This window comes from Heteronotia binoei, chromosome 10 (genome assembly GCF_032191835.1).
Source record: "Heteronotia binoei isolate CCM8104 ecotype False Entrance Well chromosome 10, APGP_CSIRO_Hbin_v1, whole genome shotgun sequence".
In the NCBI taxonomy this organism is placed as follows: domain Eukaryota; kingdom Metazoa; phylum Chordata; class Lepidosauria; order Squamata; family Gekkonidae; genus Heteronotia; species Heteronotia binoei.
In genome coordinates, this window is record NC_083232.1 from 59,115,988 (window position 1) to 59,138,941 (window position 22,954).

Sequence of the window (22,954 nt, forward strand, 5' to 3'; positions counted from 1 at the left end):
TGGACCACATACAGTTTACCTTCCCTCTTTCCTGTCACAAGCAACTTTCCCCCACCTCCCAGGATTTTGCAGCAGGTTTTCTCAAATCTCACCTGGTATCCCTGGTCAAACAGTGTGCTAACACTCAACAGGTTAGACTGCAGTGAGGGTACATACAACACATTTTGCAACATACATTTCAGTGCAGGAAATTCCACATTGCCTGAGCAAACAGAATTGGCAGTGGTCCCATCAGCCAATCTCACATACTTATGCTCAGGACTGTCAGTGTTTTTCAACAACTCCTTCTCGCAGCAGAGATGGCTCGTTGCCCCGGAGTCTAAAATCCAAGCAGACCCTGTGCTCTCTACTGCAGACGTGACCAGCCGGGTTGCTTCCTCACACGGGCTGGCGGTCCTCCGCTCTCGCCGCACACGCCCCCGCCTCTTCTCCCTCTCAGGGCAAGCTCGGAGCAGGTGCTGCGACGACCCGCATCCATAGCAGCGACGGACTGCAAACGCAGTCGGCTCCACTTCCTCCACCTTCGGACGCCTGCCAGCAGCAAAAGCTGGCTCATTCTTGGCTGTCTTCACGGACACACCGATAACAGCACGCTGCCCGGCCGACACCCCCGGACAGCTCACGGCCGCAATTCTCTCTTGGAAGTCAAGCAGGTGGGCACAGACGTATTCCATGGTCAGGGTCGCTACGTCCACCGTCTCCAGAGAAGTTATCAGGGGAGTGTACTCAGGTGGCAACGACGACAGCAAAATGTACACTCTGTCGTCTGGAGCTACAGTCTTGCCTCTTGCCTCCAGCTCAACGAAACAGTCCGTTAGCCGTTTGATGTGATCTTTCACACACCCTCCAGCCGGCATAACGGTGCGGAACATCCTCCTTGTCAAGGCCATGAGGGAACCAGCAGTGGTGCTAACATGCACCGCACTCAACGCGTCCCAGGCAGCCTTGGGAGTGTCCTTCCCTCGCACATAAACCAGCTGGTCATCTCCTATAGATAGCACTATGTTGGCCAGTGCCTTATCCGACAACACAGTCTCGGCAGGAGATAAGTCAGCAGGGGGGTTACTCACGAACAGCCATTGCCCTTCACGCTTGAGGTAGTGTTGCATTCTCAGGCTCCACACCGCGTAGTTGGCTGAGGTGAGCTTCTCAACGGCTACTCCAAGCTGTTGCTGAGCCATCGTGCCGACTCCTCCTCACAGCTGGCTGCCGACGTCCCTCTGGCTCTCAAACAGAGAACGGTGGTGCTTCTGTGTCCTTCACCGGCGTTCCTCGCCTCCGGCTCTTTCCAAACTCACAGTCAGCTCAACTCTCAACTCTCTCCTCCGCGCAGCGGAAGCGTGCTGGGCCCATAACCCTGTCGGAGCGGGAGTAGCAGAGTGAGGGAGATGACTTGCCCGTCACAGGGCTTCAGGAAAGAAAATCAGGCAGACACGTGCAACTAGTGCCAAAAGGTGTATTAACATATATACACAACAAGTGCTCTCTTGTGCAGTCTATACAATATCACCTCCACGGACAAAGTGCTTCGCCTAACCACCATCTCACAGGGAGAGACCTGTGTGATGCACACACAGATCATATATAGTCCAAGCAGCCAATCCTGGCCGTGCTGACTCAGCAGATTGCATCACTTGGCTTCTGCCGGCTCAAGCCGGTCTGCTGATCAGGTCACTGTGACCTAGCCTGGCAGCTAGATCACCAGCTGTCATACTGTAGCTGTCAGACTGGGTTTATGTAGATTCTTGCTCCAACATGTTTCACATTACCTGGGATGTATGAGAAGGGCTGTATCCCTACAAATGGACTCATGGGTCTCCTGAGCCCAGTATGAGAAACACTGAATGGCACTTCATGTTTGCAAAATGCAACATAGGTTTAACTGTGGTCACCCTCAGAACTGCTTTGTGAGGTAGGCCACTTGCAGATTGATAAAACCTTCAATTTGCCTCTTGACATGCAGGGAAGGGAGAGTGTGTTGAAATCCCCATCCTTGCTATGAGGTTGCGAGGGAGCTTGGTGCCAGTTCCTCTCTCTCAGAGTTTTTGTGAGGAAAAAAGATCAAGGGAGGGGGTATATGCATGCTGCCTTGAGCTCATTGAAGGAGCAGTAGGATAAAATGTAATAAATATAGAATACATGTAATATATAGTGGCTTAGAAGGATTTTTACCTCTCTTAATGCACAGAACTCTGTGTCCTCAAATGCAGCCAACTGGCGTGTTCCAGGTATAGCTACCTTATGGAACTTGCTACTACATGATAGGATTTAGTTTAAGTTGATTTTAAGAAAAACAGGAAATGGATAAAGTCATGGAGGGCAGATCTGTCAGTGGCTGGTAGATATGATTGCTACATAGACCCTATGGTACATTTACAGGCATGTATGCCTACCTGCCCCCTTACCTGGTTAGAATTAAAACTCTGTCCAGTCTCAACATTCTACCTGCTGCAACATGTAGGGGAGGGGACACCAGTGATCGGCATTGTACAGCTGGGGAGAATACTAAGGCCTTGGGAAAGGTACAGACACTATTATGGAGGACCAAGAGAAGAAAAGCATGCAATAAATAATTCATAACTGGCTGTGAAGCCAAACTGGAATCTTCCTTGAACTACAAAGCTGGTAGGGCATTGCAACCTGCTAGAAACTTGCTAGGGGGCCCTGGGGAAGCCACTATGCGTCAGTCTTGATTCCTCATCTATGAAACTGGATTAACACCAGTCAGCTTCATGGTGAAGTTTCTGTACTTCCCATTAGAGTTTTTTTGGTGCCATGTTAAAATAGTCAGTATGAGTTGCTGCCTTTGTTGTTCTTCAGAGTTTGGCTCTCTTCAGGATCTCTAGAAGTTAAAACCTTGACTGGGTGAGTGGATGAACTTTTTTAATATTGCCTCCCCCCCCCCCCCCAATCAACTCCAGACCATGGGGTGATTCACAGCAAACTTGTCTGAGGAGCAGAAGACATTACAATAAGGGCCAGCAAAGGAGACTAGCAGGGTTCCAGGATTCAGCAGGTGATAGATTGCACCTTACACCATCAAACCCTACAGCCTCAGCAAGTGGCTCCTGATAGCTTGGTTATCTACAGGTCAGAATGGCTCTTTTTAGCAAAAATGCAAGCACAAACTAAGTTAAAGGGAGGCATCATGGGAATACACAACTCTCTGTTCTCTCCCCATGGAGCCCTACCAAAGGGTTTGGTAAAGTATGAAGGCGCCCTGCCTGCTTTTGTCAGTGGCAATTGTAGGAAGCTGGTTAGATAGGTAGAGCCCTGCCTGGGGACTCCCAGCAGACTCCCCATGAGGCAAAGCCTCTCCATGCTAGAGTGGCACCTGGAAACACAGTGGGTGGCTAAAGGGGCAAAGGGGCTCAGGTTTTCTAGCACCAAAACTCCCAGCATCAACACTGGCTCCGTAATGTTTGTTTCCTGGCCTGTATCCTCCCATCTCTTTCACTCAGAATCACAGAGTTGAAAGGGACCTCCAGGGTCATCTAGTCCAATTCCATCATGCCCATGTCTTCACTGTCAGCTGGCTTGGACTCTGTCAGCCTACTGTCAAGGAATTTGCTCTCTAGGAATTTACTTGTTTATACTTATTAATGGTTTATACTTATATACTTGTATATACTTATTAAACTTATTAAAAGATTTTTGAATCTTTTATTGTTATTGTATTTGGGTAGCTGGTACTATTTTAATGTTTAGATGTATTTTAGTGGATATTTATTTTGGAACGTTTTATTGTAAACCACTCCCAAGACAGTACAGGAGAGGATGTGGTACAAAAATGTCATAAATAAAATTTGTTCAGTGATGGGAGAAGCAGACTTTGGAAATATGGAGGGACTACATATACTATTGAGAAGAGTATTGTTTCCTGGCTAGGTATGTCTGGCTTGAATAACCGCAAATAGGAAGGGAGATGTGGTTATGATGCGAGCAGCTGACTCAAGACCAGTGTCTGTGATGTCACTCCCTATCCAGGAATGGATTACTTTTATGTTTTCCCCCTTCAATTACTTTCACAATAAAGGTAACAAGTAATTGATTGGATGCCAAATCATTTGCCTGTTTTAGAGTTGAACAGATCTGACTGTTTGGGATTGTTGCCTAAGCTAGTGATTGCCTAAGCTAGTGTTGCCTAGTGATTTCAGTGAGAGAAGAAACTAAATGACAAATCCTAATTATTCACTTTTATAACTGCATTTACAGGTGGAATTAAGACTAAAGAGCGGTATGGTCTGCGCTGCTATTTTTGCTATTCCTCCATTACTGAGAGCTACTGCTGGGGTTATTCCCATTTGTTCATCATTCTTACAACCAAAATATGCAGCTTTATGTTGCTGTACAGTAAATGGGTAAGGTTTATTTATTTCTTGAAAACATTTCTGTGCCATATATGTGTTCAGCTGCTAAATATTATTTTAACAGTGGAGTCCTAAGCACAGTTCCACATTTCTGAGTTCATTGACTGTAAGATTTCACACAAGTTGGATAATGCACTTTATGATCGTTCTCAAGTGGATTTTCCTCTATGAAGCAGGAAAATCCACTTGCATTTAAACTGCAAGATCCAATTTGCGTGAAAGCAGACTTTCAGACAAATGTTTCCATAAAGTAGTTATCCGTTTTCTTTTCAGCTCTAAAAAGAGCTATAGAATTCAAGTACTCAGATATAGTGAACAGGTTTTAGCATTGTTGCATTAAATTGATTAGATTATTTTAAATATTTTATCCTACCTCTTAATAAAATTTGTTCCTTTTGTAAACCAATGGATGTTAAATGTAATCTGCCTTGAGTCCAAGTGAGGAAGGCGGACTATAAATAACATGTGGCTTCCCCTGTTGAAGAGAGATTGTGTATTCTGAGGCCAAAAGTTAACTTGTGTCTTGTGTTTAAAGCAAAATGAAATCCAAAAGAAAGTCGGATCATCTGGAGAGAACAGCAAATGACATTCGACAGGAGGTTAGTATTGGAGCACAGAGGCCTGAAATGAAGTGTATTATGTAGAGTAGCCTAGGGGGGCAGCTAGGCATAAAATTCTAGAGGCCCCAGGGGCCTTCAGCAAGGGGATGGTAGAGTGGCTATAATCCTGTAGCTTCTGTTGTAGAGAAGGGCATAACATGGCTTCATCATGTTGCTGGGAGAATAAAATGGGGAGGACCCAGTGTATGCATCCCTGAGCTCACTGGAAGAAAGATGGGACATAAATGAGAAAAAAAGAGTGCTGGCAGAGGGGAGAAGAGGGCAGGTGGAGAGAACCTGTTGTGAGCCTCCTCATATAAACAAGTCCTGGGATTTGTTTTCATGTGATGGCTGGGATGGATCCAGGTAGTCAGGGGCGGGAGAAAGTAGTGGTCACCCTTGTGTGGGGCTCATGTTGTTTTTGGTAGCTGCGGTTTGTAAAACACCCCAGTAAATCTGATGATGTTCTAACCTTCTCTATGGGAAGTTGTGCCATTTATCTTCTTTCAGTAACACTGTGTTGCAAAATAGTTTGTTAAAAATTGAATGCCTGCAGTTGAATAAGTAGGTGGTACTGAAACAAAGGGCTTTGAAATAAAGCTTGAAAAGACAACATTGCCACAGCAGCTAATTCTTCCCGCATTACTGAGCATAGAGTAGTACTTAGCAGCCATGTAAAAGGCTGTGATCATGGTTATAAGTGTGTATAATTCTGTGCACTGTTTTAATTCTCTGCATTTTAAAATCTCTTATCTGTGCATTTTTAAATCTTGTTAATGGACTGTATTGTGTGCTTGCAACTAGCTTTATGTGATTAACTGCTGTGAGTGGGGAGATAAGGCAGGATATAAATCTTTTAACTAAATAAATATATTTGCCTGGCACCAAAAATCTGCTATCAGAGAATGAATACAGATCTTTAAAATATGCAGTAGCATAATTTTTTTTTTTAATTCTCCCTAGTAACTGCACTTTGACGGTCAAGCACTTTGAGGATTAACACATATTTTAAACAAGAATTTACTGTTCTTGGTTGTGAAGACATCTTTGTAACTGAAACAGTTTGAGCCTTGCCTTGAAATATTAATAGTGTTCAAGCTTTTTCTAATAAATGTGATACATGTTTCCTAGTTCTGCCCATATCCTGCATTTCCTCAATGTAGGAGAGTTTTCAGAAGTGCAGAATGGGAATTTTGTATTCTCTTTATGTAGAAACAAAATGGGGCACGGGGAGCTCTTCTTACTGACGTCAGAAAAAATTATACCTTTACAAGAAAACAGGAATAGCAGTCTACTATCTGTAGTCTTCGTATTCAAGTTGATAACGCTGTTCAATTTAGCGTCAAGCTTTTCTTTTGTAGCACTTGAGAATCTAATTACAAGGTCTGTTTAGCATAGAGGCACTCTGACATTTGTTTGGTGATCAAGTTTATTTACAAGTCTGGGAGAATAATTCTAACAGGAATAAATAGAGAAATAGAGCACTTTGCTGTCCCTTCTGCACCTTTTTAGATTGTTCTGACTGGAACTTGTTTATTATAACAATTTTGTCCTGAGAAACTAATAAAAATGGCCAATACTGTGTTCACAGGTCAGGTCATAGGTTAATGTGAAGAAAGGACAGCTGGAGTATGTGCTTATTTCCTACCCTGGGGCTTCTGCATTAAGGGATAGTATTTACCAAGTATCCTGACGGCAGCAGAATAATTAAGTAGTATGAACGTTCTTTTGGACCAGGGCTGTCTACTAAAGTTAAAGATAAGTATGCTTGCTTTTAGTTGGCAAGCATCCTGTTGTTTTACTGGACAGTAGACATGTTCAAATATTTTTATAGAGAAATTCATTTCCTGCCATATGTTTTACATTAAAATGTTGCTGGTTAAAATTTCATTTGTTGGACGCCAGTCTTTCTGGATGGGAAATGACACAGTTGTAACTGTAGTTACATGAAATTGTTTTGAGGTTGTTGTATTTTTAAAAGCACTTTAAATTTATGGAGACTTGTAGTGAGTGTCTCAAACTGACTTTTCAGTATATTTAAACTCTGTAATCTAAAGCAAATATTTGGCTTGGGGGGCACATGTGAGCTTTGTAAGGGGATCAGCAGGTTATAGGCTGGGAATGTCCTGGCTCGTCTGCTTCGTCCCCGTCCGCCTGCAGGGGCACAGGATCGATGTCATTCATTTCTCATCCTGGCTCGATGTCCTCTGGTCCCAGGGGTCGTCTATTTCTCATCCTCTGCTTGTCACCTTGCCTCTTGCCATCTTCTGGAGCGTTGGTTCTTTCCACTTTGGTGTGATGAATTCACCCTTCAGCTGCTGTCATCTGGAATCACAGGCACTTTGGATGTCCCCCTTCCAGTCTCACTTTCTCATCAGGACCCAATCACCCATCTGGAACTCATATACTGGACCGCCGTGGCTGCGATGGCTGGACCCCAGCTGATGCCCTGTACAAAAAGAAAAGACTGCACAACAGACACACTTCTATCTAACACTTTATCCCTTCTTTTTACGGTAACAGTCTCCTTTTCTGGTTGCTCTAGAGGTTAGGGATAGGGTCTCTCACATAAAACCCTAATAGTGTCAACCCTAGCTTGCCCCAGGCTACCCTTATACGTGTGCGTGCAATCAACAACAGCTTTGTCCATTTTATGCTGGTCTTCATTAACACAGTCTTTAATGTCCTGCTCAGATGTCCCACTTGGTTCTTAGTGCTTGGTTCCAGAGGTAGTAGTGTCCTGTGATCTGAAATCAAAGTCCTGGTCACTTAAGCAGTTCATATTCCTTGCAGTTAGGATTATGCACAGGAGTTCCTCTACCCAACCTGTGAGTCAGTCCACAGATACTATCAGGTATTCATACTTTCCAGCCCTTGGTAACTCTGTGTTATTTACCTATTGAATCTCAGAAAAGTCTCTTAGTCCATAGTCTTGCTCCTGGTATTGCTCCATAAGTGTCTCTCCAATATTAGTTCCCCCGGGTGTGTAAATGTTTATTACCTTTCTCAGGAGGGGACATGTACCTTTTGTCCCATGAACCATCCTGGTTGATTCTCCTCTGCGCCTTCTCTCTGTACAGCCTTCTTTATTTCATGTATGTCAATCTGTCAGGCCATTTGCTGCTCCTTTTTTTTTCTGTATTGGCCCAATGCATTCCTCACGTGTCATTAGATGCTGGTGTTCTTTGGCGGCATCACATTCCCTAAAAACAGCTAAAATCTGTTTCTCATGAGCTATTGCTTTCCCATTTGCGTGTAGAAAGTTTTCCCCCTTTTAGAGTCGCTCAAAAATACTTAAATCAACCCAAAAGTATCCTTATTGCCCTTTTTCCTTTGAAGGGCCCAGTTTAAAACACAACTGTGCTGTGCTGAGATTGTGGGGGCGGGGAGGGGGAAGTCTCTTTTCTGTCCTTACTATGTAACAGTGTACCTTTCATGAGACTGCTTCCATCAATACAGAGTTTCAAGTCGGCATTCTGGATAGGGAAATCTCAAGTCCAGGTGAATCATGTTACCTCTAGGCAGTTATGTGTCAGGCCTCCCTCTAGTAACAGGATTCTGTTGGTTGTCTGCCACTTTCCTGTAAAGGAGATGCTACAGAATGCAGATAATAAACATGTGTGACGGAAAGCTAGGGGTTAACCAGAAACTGAAGACGCACAGGGCCTGTGTCAGGTGACCTGAGGGTGGGGGCAAAGTGCTCGGAGCTCTCAGGGAGGGAAAGTCTGTGAGTGACAGAAGCTGCTGAGGCAGTCGTTCAGTCAGTTGGTCTCTGACAGAGTTGGTGCCTGTCAGTGAAGTCTGTCAGAGTTGGGGCCTGACAGAGACTGAGAGGGTCAGTTCGTGCCTGACCGAGGCTGAGGGGACAGCTGATCCTGTGAAGGAGCTTGAGACAGTGACGGGAAAGTCCTCCAGAGACTGCAAGCTCGACAAAACCAGCCAAGAGGGCTGTGTGTGAGGAACAAGTGTGAGTCAGTCAAGACCTGAACGGTCACAGACACCTATAGACAACTCTGAAGGTCTAGTGAGGTGGTTGAGGGAGTGGATGTGGGTCTGAGACACCAGGAAGGGCTGAGAGGAGAGAGGCTCCAGTCGTGGGGTGAGACTTGGCACATCATTCCCAAGAGGCCAGACCTTGGCTAGAGGTGGAGAGAGCAAGATATAGGGAAACTGTGAACTGTGTGACTGAGAACCTCAAAGGAAGAAAAAGTTTTTGTAAAGCCTGAAACAACTGAGCAACGTGTTAGCCTGTGTAAATATCTCCCATATCCCCAGTTTAAGACTTTGTGTTATAATAAATCTGTGGTTTGAGTTAAAGTTCTCAAGAGCCTGTATATTTTGGGAAAAACTAACAAAGCTGCTGTGGTCCCCTACGAAGAGAATTCTATTTCCATCAAATAACAAAGTAAAACACCCCGAAGAGACTGAAATAAAGAGATCCAGTGAGGCCGTGAGGCGGGCGCTGCTATAACATGATTTTTCTGCCTTTGCTTCTAGAATTCTACTAGGCCTTTTCTCTCATGCACAAATAGCTGTTTTCCCGCTTGTCTTTATTCAGATGTTAGACAAGTCCTAGTTCTCTCTCTCTCCCCCCCCCCCCCACCTCAATATGCCTGTTGTTAGGTATAATGTACACTTTATTTCATTTATACTCCTTTAAATGCATGGAAATCATGCTTCTTTCTACGGAAGGGGGGGTAAGGAGGAGGCAGCCAGAATTTTTGTCTTCTGTCTGTTGGTTTGCAAGCCTCCTCCCCTCTCCATTATCTGCTTTTTCCCTTCTGTGAAAGTGAAGCCTTATCAGTATAGTCTGGTCAGTATGCTGGAATGCTTCTGCATGGATCTCCTCATGGCACTGGTGAGTCTGCGGGTACATGCATATCTGTATATCTATCTGTATATCAGAGAATTCTATGTTTTTTTTGGGGGGGGGAGGGTTCCTTGTCTGTATTTTGGGTTCTGTGTATTGTGGAGTTTAGTATCAGCTGCAAACTTGGCTCACATCGAGTTGTGGGCTCTCTGGCTTCTGGAAATGCATGAATGCCTATGAACTTAACAGTTTGTAGATTGTTTAACCAAATGTAGGTTGTTTATCTCCTTACCTGAGCCTTTTCCCTGGGCCTCAAAAAAAAAATAATTTTCATGCTACTGTAACCCTATAGCACCCCCCCCCTCCCTCGGGAAAACAATACTGGATGGGATACCTACAGCCCTTTTTCCTCTAGTGACTTCCTTTCACTGAACTGTAAATCAGCCTCCAAAAAGTGTTATAGGGCAGTCAGGAATTAAATCTCATGGTCGCCTTCGGTAGGTATTCTTGAAGGAACTCCTGTATATTTGGACACACACACCCTCCCCTCTCTCAGGCTTTTCTCTATTTGAGTCTTGGGGTGGTGTGCTATATTTCTTTATTGCCAGCAAAACAAGCTGCGTCTGCTGTGTTTAATAAACTTTGCCTGCTCCTTCTCCATGGCTCAGAATTCTTCATTAGAGAAAAGCGGGTGAATATCACTTGTGGCTACAGGGCTGATTGCCTGGTCTTTCTTGTTTGTTCCTCGCTGTACAGGATCTGCCCATACCCAGTGGCATGTGGGAGTTTTGGCATAGTTTTGGCAGTGGCAAGAGGGCAAAACAAAAGGGCCTCTCCCTTCACAATGTAGGTACTGGTTTGGTCATCAGGGTATCCTACAACCTCAGCCCTTCTTCCCCATCTTGGTCCTTTCTCCTCCCTTCTCTTGGGAAGCCTACTTCATGGGGTTGGTTTTCATATTTGAAGCCTATGTGTTCGGGTCTATGATCATGTGCACATGTGTGATGGGTTTTCTTCTTTTCTTGTACTTGCCCTCCCACTGCCTTTCCCTTTAAGCACATGAGGAGTGCTGGAAAGTTAATGTTTTCTCCCTTTCCTCTTTGGAACTCCGAAAAGCTTTCTGCTGCGGGGGAGAAAGGGGGAGGCCTCTGGTTAGATCTGCTATCAAGTGTTCTCCTTGACCCTCAAGACTGGCCCAGCAAGCGTGCCTCTGTGTTTACTTTACTATAGCTGTCCCTTAATGCCTCAGTGTGTGTGTGCATGAGTTAATGTCAGGTATGTCCTTTTCCCCCGGCGTTCTGTGGCTAGCTTTGGCCGTATCCCCTCCCACCAGAGCCTTAGAAATTCGGGTGCCTAATCTTTCCTTCTCCAGCGTCATGCTTCTTTTCTCCATAGGCACTCTTGAACCTTGATGGGTAGTTGGGATTAACGAATTCCCCAACAGTCTCACTAATGTCCACTTTTCCTTCTTCAGACAGCTAGGGTACCCATTCTTTATCTCTTGCCGAAGGGGGGGGGCAGTGAGTGGTGCTGTTCCCACTTGCCTTTCTCTGCTCTGTTTCTTTCCCTCTTGTTTTTTTTTTGGCAGGATCTGATCTAAGTCTTTTGCACTAGATGTGGTAGCAGCCTTCCCCTCCCTCCTGGGGTTCTTTCCCTTGGGGTTTCGAGGAGGGGGGGGGTCTAGCATAACTTTCCCATGATCACTTCCCTATGTCTTAGAGTATGCAGACTCTTTCAACTCTGTTTTCTTAACAGCACTCTACCACATTGTACCATTTCTCTGTTTTAGCAACCATCTCTTAATTTTGGTTATCCCACTGAGAATCTCTTGTTTCTTGGCCAATTCACTCCAGCCAGCAATGAGTAAAGGTACGTGAGTGTTCTCAGTGGGACAAGCCCTGGCTACCACATCAGGCTTATGGGTTTTTTTCCTCCCATTGTTCCGAATGTATCCCAATTAAAGTCTCAACCGAAACCACTTTCCTTTCTGGTTTCTCATCTGCTCCCTAAGTACAGTTGCCTTACAAACTTGCAAACAACTCAGATTTCTTACCCCCATGGAACCAAATATCAACAATTGCTCATGTGCACAATAAGCTTTCATTGCTTGACTGAAAAATCAAATGACGCTTTCTCCTTGCCCGGCTACGGCATTGACAAGAGCACAAAATAATATCTCAGTGAAGCAATTTTATCTCCCTTGAGCTCAAGTTATCTTTTAATAATTTCTTAACCATTTAGTTACTTTACTGACCCTCAGGAGAATTCACAGCTTTCTAACAGTGCCAAAAAAGACAGACAAGGAGGAGTAGGGGTTTGCAACTCCTGGCCATTCAAGGGTAAGTGCTATTGGTTCTCTGCCAGGAGCAATTAAACTTCTGTGGAATAAGGCTTCATTTCACAGCTCCCTCTCCTTCACAACCTGAAGCGAGATTCCACAGATTAGGATAGGAAAAATAGGTCCTGCCTACCAGGGTGCTAAATCCCTCCTAATGAGGAGACCTTGCAGCCCCGGGATCCAGTTCTAAACGTTTGGCACACAGTCAAACACATTCAACAATTCAACACTCTAGGAACCGGTTCCCAATTCTCTCCTTTACCCTAGGGGCTTTTCTAGCACCCCTCCTGCCGGAAAGTGTGGCCCTGGCCATTTGCCAATTCAAAGGGACTTATAACACTTCCCAAAAGTACGAGTTGCCTGTCAGCTGACTTCTCTGTTGATCTGCAGATCCACCCTTCCGCTTCTGGTCTCTGGCCTCGTCTACCTCTTCAGGTCCATGGAGCCGCCTTCCCTGGGGTTGATGAGAGCTCTCAGATAGTTGAAAATTCAGCTCTGGCACCTCCTTCCCCAGTCCGGTGTGGTCTCAGCAGTCCAAGCAGAAAGTAGGGCCCAAAACTCTGATCTCGATGGAACCTCCAACTGTTGCATATGGATGAAGCCCCCCTTCTTTCCAATCAAGGGACTTTCCAAACGACAGAGGCACAGAAGAGTTGATGTGCAGATCTCTTTTATTGTTTTTCACGTTAATGTGAGGAAGGCGAAAACAAACCCTTCATCCCCTCCTCCGTTCTCCTTCGAAATTCTTCCCCATATTCACAACATCTTATATCTTTCTGTAAACAAAGGCCAGCTTACAGATTGGCTGCACCAGTCTTCGCCTTTGACATTCTGATTACATTCCTTGGTCAAATAAGTCCCATATCCCAACTTAGAAGCGAGAGATGAATAGATATCACCCTGGGGCTGCTAATCTGGACCCCCATGCCCCACTTCCCCATACTTCATATCTGCGGTTTCACCCCCTTCCTTGTTCGACTCCAGTATAGACCTCCTGGCCCAATTCCAGGATGAGTAAGCGCAGAGCTCCTGCTGTAGCAGGGAGATTTGACCTTCTCCAAGAGATAGGCTCCCGGTGACTCCCGGATGTAGAAAGATAGCTTACTTTCCACCAAAAGATATTTACAGAACAAAATGAAGATAATGAGTCTCTGCTAAAGGGGAGACTTCCTCTCATATCTAACAGTAGCCCATTGTTCTTGGTTAGGATGTTGGAACCAAAATCATAGAAAAGGCCCTATAATACTTTTAAGGTGAGCTCAGCAAATATAACACTGCAAACGTGATACTTTGAACACATATATAATATTTTGTTAAGGCAGGTTGGTGCAAATGATCAAGATTAGTGCAATTCTATTTGGCACTCTGTCCATGCTCTAATGCAAATCTGAATCTACGTCCAACAATATGGAGCAGAGGTCCATCAGTGGCTATTAGGTACAGCATATTGTTGGAACTTTCTGTCTGGGGCAAGTGATGCTCTCTATTCTTGGTGCTTGGGGGGGGGGGCAACAGTGGGAGAGCTTCTAGTGTCCTGGCATCACTGATGGACCTCCTGATGGCATCTGGGTTTTTTGGCCACTGCGTGACATAGAATGTTGGACTGGATGGGCCATTGGCCTGATCCAGCATGGCTTATCTTATGTTCTTAAAACAATTCTGTTGAGCCAGATGGGAATATTCTGCATCTGTGCTACAAATGGAATGTATTTTGAGGATTTACCACTTTAAAATGATATTTTGCCTATAAACTTAGCATAATTGTAGTGATTTAGTTCTCCACAACTTTTTTGGTTAATTTCTTTGATCTAAGAAACTTGATCTCTGCTAAAGTGAGGTCAGAGTAATTAAGCTATGGAATATCAGCAAGATTACATTCCTAATGCTTGGGAATCAAGAACTTTAAATATGGGTTATGTGTTGGTAGTAGTTGAACAATGTAGTTAAGAATTATAATAATCACAATCCAGTATTGACAATCCGTTGCTGGATTCATGCCATTATGAACAAGATGTTTTCTGTCTTCTGACTCTTGTGTACCTTTCTTGTAAAAAGCAGCAATCATACAGAAACTTTTTTTTGTCTTTTAGATTATTTCTAAAGCGAAAGTCTGTGGAATCACCAGTGAATCTGAAATGGTTAAAAGGCTTCGTCTGGCAGTCACAGATAAAGAATTTACTTACAAGGCAGGGCAATGGTAAGGCTCTGTTCTGGATTTATAAAAAGAGGAGAAATGTACAAGTATATGCCTAAGGGGCAAACAAAATGAAATTCTGCAAGACCTGTGGAATGGATTGTCCAAGCAGTCTCACCTGGTTTTTATTGGGAAATAGCAGCCTTGGGGGAGCCCATCTATTTGAATCAGGGCTGCAATGAGGGAGTGTTAACCTTCTCTCCCCCCCTCCCCCCGGTCACTTTTCTGTTCTCAAATAGGACCTTGGAGGTGCTATTTGGGGAACTTATATTGGTTGCCTAAATTATATCTGCATGCTTCCTCTAACAGACCAAATAACTGTTGCAGAAGGATACTTAAGGCTGGGAAAAAAGCATAGGAAGAAAGGATTGAACCTCCTTGCACCATGGACGTGATCCAGAGCAGGGACTCCACAGCTGCTATTTTTACCAATAACTATCACTCGAGATTCATTCATGGATCTTCCAACATCTTTAGATGACGATAAATTTATACAGATAAATCTAAATGATGCGCTTCTTGTGAAATTCACAGTGAGAAAGACTTTTCCCCACTAGTCAGCTTTGAATGAAACATCTGGAACAAATCTGCAAATTTGTTTCCTGGCATGCTGCATTATATCTATGTAGTGTTTTTGGTGAATGATGCAAGTTATTTGATACTTCAGTTATATGACAAAATTGGTGGTCTTGATCCAGTGAACCACATGTCTGTTTCCACATGCCCAACAAAGCAGTAGTCTTCGTTTCTCAGACAGCAGTTCTGCAAACCACATGGCTAATGTCTTTTGAAATAATTTGACCATTGGGTGCCCCCCAAGTAGCACTTTGGATCCTTGACCACAGTATGTTTGAACACATGAAGCTGCCTTATGCCGAGTCAAATCATTGGACTGTCACATTAAATGGTCTCTTCTGTGATGGGCACTGACTCCTCCTTATCACCTGCTACCTGATCCTTTAATTTGAACTGCTGGGGGATGAACCCAGGGCTTTTTGTGTGCAGCGTGTACCATCTTCCACTGAGCCATAATCCCTTCTTTACTGTTGACCTCAGTGCTTCTAGTAAAACTGTCATTATTGAACATTGCATATTAGAATTTGCTACCTTGGATGTGTTGAGTGGATGTCTTCTGATGCCATTTTGAGGGTGGATTGAAAACTGGGCCTGTCACTTTCTCTCTGATTCCCCTCTTCCCCCCCTCCCTTCTATTGTGGGTCCATCTGGTGAACAGGTTTTATAGGAACCATAGTTTATGTACTAGGATGTTAATAGCATGAGTTACTAGTACAGTGATAATTTTGCAGTCTTTTACATTTAGAACAAGAAAACAAGATGTTGATTGCAATAATTCATGTTTGTGGAGTAATTTGCTGCAAATCTTTGCACATGTGCACAGATGCAAACTAAATTTGTGCTGGTTGGTTCTTGGAGAAACATTTACCCTTCAAAATGTTTTGGTAATTATCATACTGAAAACTGGAATCTTTAATTATAATTACTCTTTTCATTATCTTTCTTTAAAGTATTCTAATTCTGTTTGGCATGCTGACTTTTTCTGCAGTGCAGCTTGTAAGTGTGATTGTGTTCTAATGAGTGGCACGAAGAACCAGGCCATGATGGAAAAGGTTAATAAGGCCTACTTATATAGTGAAGTGGCAAGGTTTGCCTTTCTGCTGAATACATGCGCTCATCTCTTTGTTGGATTTGTGTAGCACAAAAGACGTGCTGATTCTTTTTACTACGGTCTGGTTGATTTTGTTTAAGTTCTGTCCTCTTATTGGGTTTGAGCCATTGTAAAATACAATTTAGTAGAATCTTTTGTGGCTCTGAGATTTTTGAGTGATTGAGTTCTTCTAAGCAATAGTGTGTTGACAAATTGCAAGACAAATATATGGTTTGGATCCTAGAGAAATCTTGCATTGGCAGAAGAATATGTCACAGAAAGACAGAGGTGGGGGGGGACCAGCCTGAAAATCAAAGTAGGAACTTAAAGAATGAGCAACTAGAAAATCAAATATTGTTTATTACCCAGTGTGCAGAATTTTAGGATTAAAAATGGCATATATTGGCAGGCCTGTACATGAGTTCCTGCCCCCCGCAACAACATGACATCCTCCCCAAACAGCCATGCTTGTCTTCTCCTCCACTTTCCGCCATGCCAATACAGTCTGGCAAGGGCTCTTAGTACTCTGCAGTACTATCACATGATGCTGGCACTGCTTGCTCAGCCAGGCTCCCTTGGCCAGCAGGCGAACCAGGGCTGGTGCCAGGCTTCCTGGTGCCCAAGGGTGGGGGCAGCCCCCTCCCTCCCGGGCAATTTAAATCACCTAGGAGGACCCAAGGAGCAGTCCCTGCCTTCCTGCACCAGTGAAAGATCCCCACTGACCATCAGGACCTTTCACTGGCACGGGGAACACTGGCAGAAGCAGCTGGCCGGCTTCCCCCTCCTTTAAAAGAGCCCACCAACCAGCTGGACAGTGGGGTCTTTAAATCGCACAGGGAAGTGTGTGGCTGCTTCTGCTGCCTATCCTACATAATTTGGAGCACCATTAGAGGCAGGGGCTTCTGCCAGCGCTCGCCATGCTAGTGAAAGGTCCCGCTGATAAGCGGGTACCTTTCACTGGTGTGGAAGAGCAGCAGTAGCTCCTGGGCCCTCCCGGGCAATTTAAATCACCTGGGAGGGTGGGGGCAGCCTCCACCCTCTCAGGAGCACCTAATTTATGCACCCCCCCCAGGGCCACTGCCCTAGGCAACTGCCTAAGGTTGCCTAATGGGTCTGCTGGCCCTGAGGGTGATTAAGAGGGCGGGGAGGGAGGGAGGGGGAAGGGTCAGGGAGGGGCACGCACGAAAGAGGCTCAGCCAGCCAGGCAGACTGGCTGCTACTGAACTCCAGCTGGCTTCAGTCAGGTGACTGCCCATTCCTCTTCGATCGAGGAGGTGACAAGGCACAAGGCAACAGTCTAGACTTGCTGCCATGGGGGAAAAGGCTTGGAGAGAGGATTCCTTGCCACTGATCCTGCAAGCACAAGGGCGAGAGAGAAGGGCCAACACCAAGCCTGCCCTGCACAGCTTGCTCTGGAGGCAACAAGGAGAGCAGTGCCTGGAACAACACATGCCTGCCTGTGCTCTGCAGAAAAGCCCGGCTGGGCTCCAGTGGCAAAGCCTGGTTAGGGGAAGCAAAGGGCTCTGGGCAGCCCTCTTCCTCTCCAGGTGGCACCTTGGTGCAACCCCAACAAAAATTTTCTGGGTACAGGACTGAATATAGGATACTGTTAAAAACTCAGACCATAGTATACAGAACAAGATGAAGCTGCAAGTCCAGTTACAGAGAATCACAGTAATGGTTACACATGTATAGTATACTAATATAATCAGTATGTAATTAGTATGATTTTGTTAGTATAATTTTAACCACTGAAGAAAGCTGAAACACAATGGGTCTTTGGGTTAATATAAATATGTAACCATTGCGATTCTCTGTTATTGGATGTGCATCTTTATCTTGTTGCTGTTTGCTGTGATCTGAATGGAAGCTTATATTTGAATTTTTTAATCCTAAAATTCGGTCCACTGTGTAATAAATAGTTGTATTTTATTTTCTAGTTGCTCACCATTAACAGGAAAGCGCCATAGGATCCATCGTTTGTAACTTGCTCAATAACCTGATTAGAGAATTGGCCTTTCTCTGTATGCTATTGACTTCGATTTGCTATTTTTGACCTTTCCAGATTATATACTGAGAACAGAATAATAATATGTCAGGAATGAAATTTAAAATGTAAGCCACTCTGAGGCCTTTTAAGTCAAAGAGTGGTATATAAGTAAATTTAAAAAGTACCAGGGGCTTGAGTTTTGGTAAAAGTAAGGATGGCCTGTGTGTCTGTTTTCAACTACTATGAGAATTTTAATGAAGCTCTAGAACAAAGAAAAACTGGTTGTCAGCTGCATGCAGAGAATCTTCCTAATATCAGTATTGAAGCACCAAATTAGAGATAATATAACTTTAGCTCAGTGGTTCTGAACCTTCAACCACTATCACTCCCTCCAAATACATGACACTGGAGCCTAGTGGCCTGCAAATTAGCAGTATACAGAAGCCATTACGAGTGAAGACAAAGGGTTACCTAAAACTGTGAATGCCCTGTAGCGGGAAGCAGTATTCCCCCCACCCCACAACTGCCATAATTGTTGCCACCATTCAGTTCCAAACTCAATAGGTTCTCTTCTTTCCCCCTATTCTACTAAAATTATGTCAGAATTGTCACATATTATGTGGCTTAGCAGCAGAGTATCTGCTTGGCGTGCAGAAGGTCCCAGGTTCAGTCCCTGGCATTTCCAGTTAAGATGATTAGCTAGGGAGAGAGCCACTTTCAGCCTGAGTAGACAGTGCTGCCTTTGATGGACTGATGGTCTGATTCAGTATAAGGCAGCTTCATTTGTTCATAGGTGTGTGTCTTCCTGACAGGTAAAACGAGCATTTTCTGTAAACTTGCACATTCTGGTATTACTAAGTTATGTTTCATTTAAATAATGAGAAGAGTTGAACTCCACTAAAGTGAAAGGAACTTTCATGAGAGAGAGATTGCTTTTTGTTATGTAGGACTGGTGATAGCAGTCCCAGTCAAGCATAGGATAGTTTTCACTTTGCCTGTCCTAGAAAGCAGGTTTCTGTGCACAACTTTGGCTTTAAAGACTATGCAGTTGTCTCTGTTTGTGTGCATGCCTCTATGTGTGTGTGTGTATGCCTGTGTATGTGCGTTGAATAGGAGAAGCCTGTTCTCAGTACTCAGGTAGTATATGTGGGAAACTTTGGAAAGAAACCTTTTTAATGGTATTTTGAAGGATTTTTTAATCTATATTATGTAGAATTTTCATTTTCCTTCTCCTAATCAAGCTTCTGTTCAACTTCTGTTGATAGCCTGTTCAATATAGCACATTTTCTGGTGTTTAGTTCTGAATAAATGCATATGAATTATATGACTATAATTATATTCAATATCTATAGCTTTCTGGGTGGAATATGTTGGAAGCTGCTGCTATCTGTAATTAGTGAAGGATTCCTGAGTATACCTAAAACTGCGGAAAGCAGTATTCCCCCCCCACACACACACACAACTGAGGCATCGTTTAGGTATCAGAGAGCTTGCTTCATCTCCTGGGGTATTATTTTACAGTTGACTGTTTTGCAGAGCCATAATATAGTTGAGCAGCAGGGCTTTTTTTGTAGGAAAAAGCCCAGCAGGAATTCATTTGCGTATTAGGCCACACCCCCTGACATCAACAGTGTTTCACACAGGGCTTTGTTGTGGAAAAAGCCCAACAGGAACTTATTTGCATATTAGGTCACACCCCCTGACACCAAGCCGGCCGGAACTGCGTTCCTGCTCAGAAAACAAAACAAAAAACCCTGCTGAGCAGATTCTGTAGCTGCTCATCATTGTGTGCATGCAAATACATGGGTTGGTACGCAGCCTTTGAAACAGGACTCTGGCAGCTTAGGGTGTTTTTGTGGGTTCTCTTCAGCATCCCTGTGCGAAGTTTTCCTCACATTTAAAACAGGCTCTCCTCCCTTGCTGATTGCAAGCTGCTCTGATGTTGCAAATCTGCTGGGAAATCTGTTGCGCTGCTCAGATTGTTTACATCTTTTATTATTTAATATGGAGGATTATACCTTGCAGCAGTATTCACAAAGAATTAAGTATAGAACTCCTTGGAGACAGAGTTGGGTAGTTGTGTTCGTAGCAGTAGAAAAGAGTCCAGTAGCACCTTAAAGACTAACAAAATCTGAGGTGGGGTATGAGCTTTCTTGAGTCACTGCTCACTTCTTCAGATACTGCTAGAATGTGAGTCCATCTGTCCTATATATTGGAAAAATATATACCCTACCATAGATTTTGTTAGTCTTTAAAGTGCTATTGGACTCTTACTCTTTTCTACTGATAGAACTCCTGAGACCTGCTTGGTTCTATATCAAGAACATGCCTGTCTGTAGTGTCTTTGTAGCAGAAGGTGTTTGTGTGCCTTGCTGCTTTTCGTTCCATTTACATTTGTTTTTATTAGAACTCATATGCATGCAATCCTTGTGTGAGCACTTTTTAGAGTTGTGGGCTCAGGTGTTTTATTTTCTTTTTAAAAGATACTGTTTCTTTGCCAGTTGTACATATATATGCACCTACACAGATGCCTTTGTGGGAAAGGGATTGAGATGGGATTGTGACTTAGCCAGTAGTGTACAGTATTAGAGCCAATCTCCTTCTGCCCCAACCCAGAAAGATTTAGTGAAGTTTTAACTGGTAAATGGCTAAATTTACTCAAAAGCTGCTTTGAAAGTTTGCAGTAAGGGAGAAGGCGATGGTACAGTAGCTGGGAAACAGGACAGCCTGTGTTTGTTCAGGAAAGCAGTGACCAGCTTGTAACTCTTTAACAAGATGCTAATTTTGGATAAAAGTGCCCTGTGGCTCAGAGTGGAAAACTGCAGTACTGCAGTCCAAGCTCTCTTCTCACAACGTGAGTTCAGTCCCAGTGGACGCTGGGTTCAGGTAGTCGGCTCAAGGTTGACTCAGCCTTCCATCCTTCCGAGGTCAGTAAAATGAGTATGCAGCTTGCTGGGGGGGGAGGTAAGTATAGATGACTGGGGAAGGCAATGGCAAACAACCCCATAAAAAGTCTGCTGTGAAAATGTCGTGATGCAACATCATCCCAGAGTCGGAAATGACTGGTGCTTGCACAGGGGACTACCTTTACCTTTAATTTTGGATAATGACCAGCTGATCTCACAGCAGGGGATAAACTCCTGGCACAATTTGGGATTGTGCCATAAACTCCTGGCACAATCCTAATTGAACCATACTGATGTATTTGTAACTTGATGTGTGCTGAAATATTCGTCACTAGGGGGTGCTACAATGCTGCTTGCAATACTGTGTCAGTTACATGGAGCCTAATTTTTGATCTGCATTGACATGTGAATAGACTTCTTGTTCATGAACTTACTATCTTTTCAAGAATCCATTTCTTGAAAAACATGCTGGTAGCAGCAACATTGAACACAGTTGCAGAGTAAGAAGTCATCTTTTAGAATGAGTTCACATTTGTTCTGAGCCAGTGAGGGTGAAGATTGACATGCAGAATCAGATGGCTCTGCGTGGATCTGCTGCTGAACGAGGTCCAGTGGGGGCAAATTGTGCTTTTTAAAACCAGCTGTGTACTGTGCACATATTCAGCTTTGAGAATGGTGGTGGAATGGAGCGCAGGTTATAAACATCTATATTGAATCATCTATTAAAAGATTGTTGGTGAGTAAGTTTGTGGGAGAGTTGGAGGCAGGTTCTACTCCCAGGAGGCTGTGTAGCATTGCCGATGATCTGTCTGTGTTTTCAGTGAAGACAAATTCAATTCTTTCCTGCAGCAGTGTATGAATCTGCAGCAACTTTAGTACCTTCCTAACTGTGTAAGTACAAAGTTAGCATTGGTAAAACTGCCTCTATTCAGGCTGGTACAACAGGTACTTATGGCAGTTTGGTTATTATTATTATTTATTTATTGGATTTTAAATCGTCCTTCCCTGTAAGAACAGGGCTCAGGGCAACATATAACACAAGGCATAACAAAAAAAATACATAAATTAAGACAATTAAAAACACTATACAACAACAATCTAGCTAAAAGATGATGCTAAAATAGGAGGAATATAATATAGGAATAGGAGAAAACCTTCAGTTCTTTTGTTGGTGTCCTGGAAGAGGCACGTGAGGCCCACTTTGTAAAGAGTCTGGTCACAGACAGTGTCTTGAAGGACAGAATGTCCATTGTACATACAGTATACTCATTGACCCATTATTGCTGCAGCTAACAAGTGATTTGGCAGGAACTTATCAAACATATTTGATTTATTCAGAAATCTCTCAAAGCAAAATCGCTAAACAGATTTGAATAATAGATTGCAGGTAATCATATTAGTCCAAAAGCAGCAGTAGTGCAAACACCTTCTATTAGGATTAATTAAATGGGCCACAAAGGAGCAACCAAACTTTGAATTTCCCAGAACTCTTCTTCAGAAGAGATGCAGTGTTTTTTTTTTTTTTTTGGGGGGGGGGGGGGAATGAATGAAGGGACCGAGGCAAGACATCTGTTGTTCAGGGCATGAGGGGAAAGCACCATGGTTTCACATTTAAATTGTCTTAAAATGGAGTACAGGGGGCATTGGAAATTTAATTGGGTCAGACATGGGATTTCAGGTTACATAAGCAGTCATTTGCACTTTACTGCCCCCGGCACTTTAGCTGGTACAAACTGTTCCCTCCTACCCACTGGATCCTATCTCCCAAATTATTAAGATTGGTGTAATTTATTGGTTATTTAAATTGTTAAGACTGGACTGATTATTGGTTATTTAAAATTGGTTATTGACTAGCTAATTTAATGGAATTATTTATGGCAAATTAATTGGAGAAAAAGGGATAATGACGGTAGAGTTTTTAATTAAGAAGCCAATTGGAATTATAAAGTATTATTGTTAGCTGGTGAATTGGATCGGTTGGGTGGGGGTAGATTAAATAACTATTAGATTAAGTAACTATCAGATATTAGTGGGTATTTATTGATAGGCCAATTGGAGGTGGGAGGGCTGAGAAGAGACAA

At 43.7% G+C, this 22,954-nt stretch overlaps 1 protein-coding gene across 9 annotated transcripts in view; it reads left to right on the plus strand.

Moving 5' to 3' along the window:
- Positions 1-22,954, plus strand: part of OXNAD1 (oxidoreductase NAD binding domain containing 1) — a 37,847-nt gene that overhangs the window by 4,538 nt on the left and 10,355 nt on the right. For 8 of the 9 annotated variants that reach the window (XM_060248735.1, XM_060248736.1, XM_060248733.1 and 5 more), the window contains 3 exons: positions 4,216-4,361; positions 4,906-4,969; positions 14,208-14,314. In XM_060248735.1, the coding sequence (XP_060104718.1) occupies positions 4,240-4,361; positions 4,906-4,969; positions 14,208-14,314 (293 nt within the window). In that variant the 5' untranslated portion in view covers positions 4,216-4,239. Of the gene's footprint in view, positions 1-2,820; positions 2,866-4,215; positions 4,362-4,905; positions 4,970-14,207; positions 14,315-22,954 lie in introns of all 9 variants that reach the window. The other variant, XM_060248734.1, reaches the window with a different exon arrangement.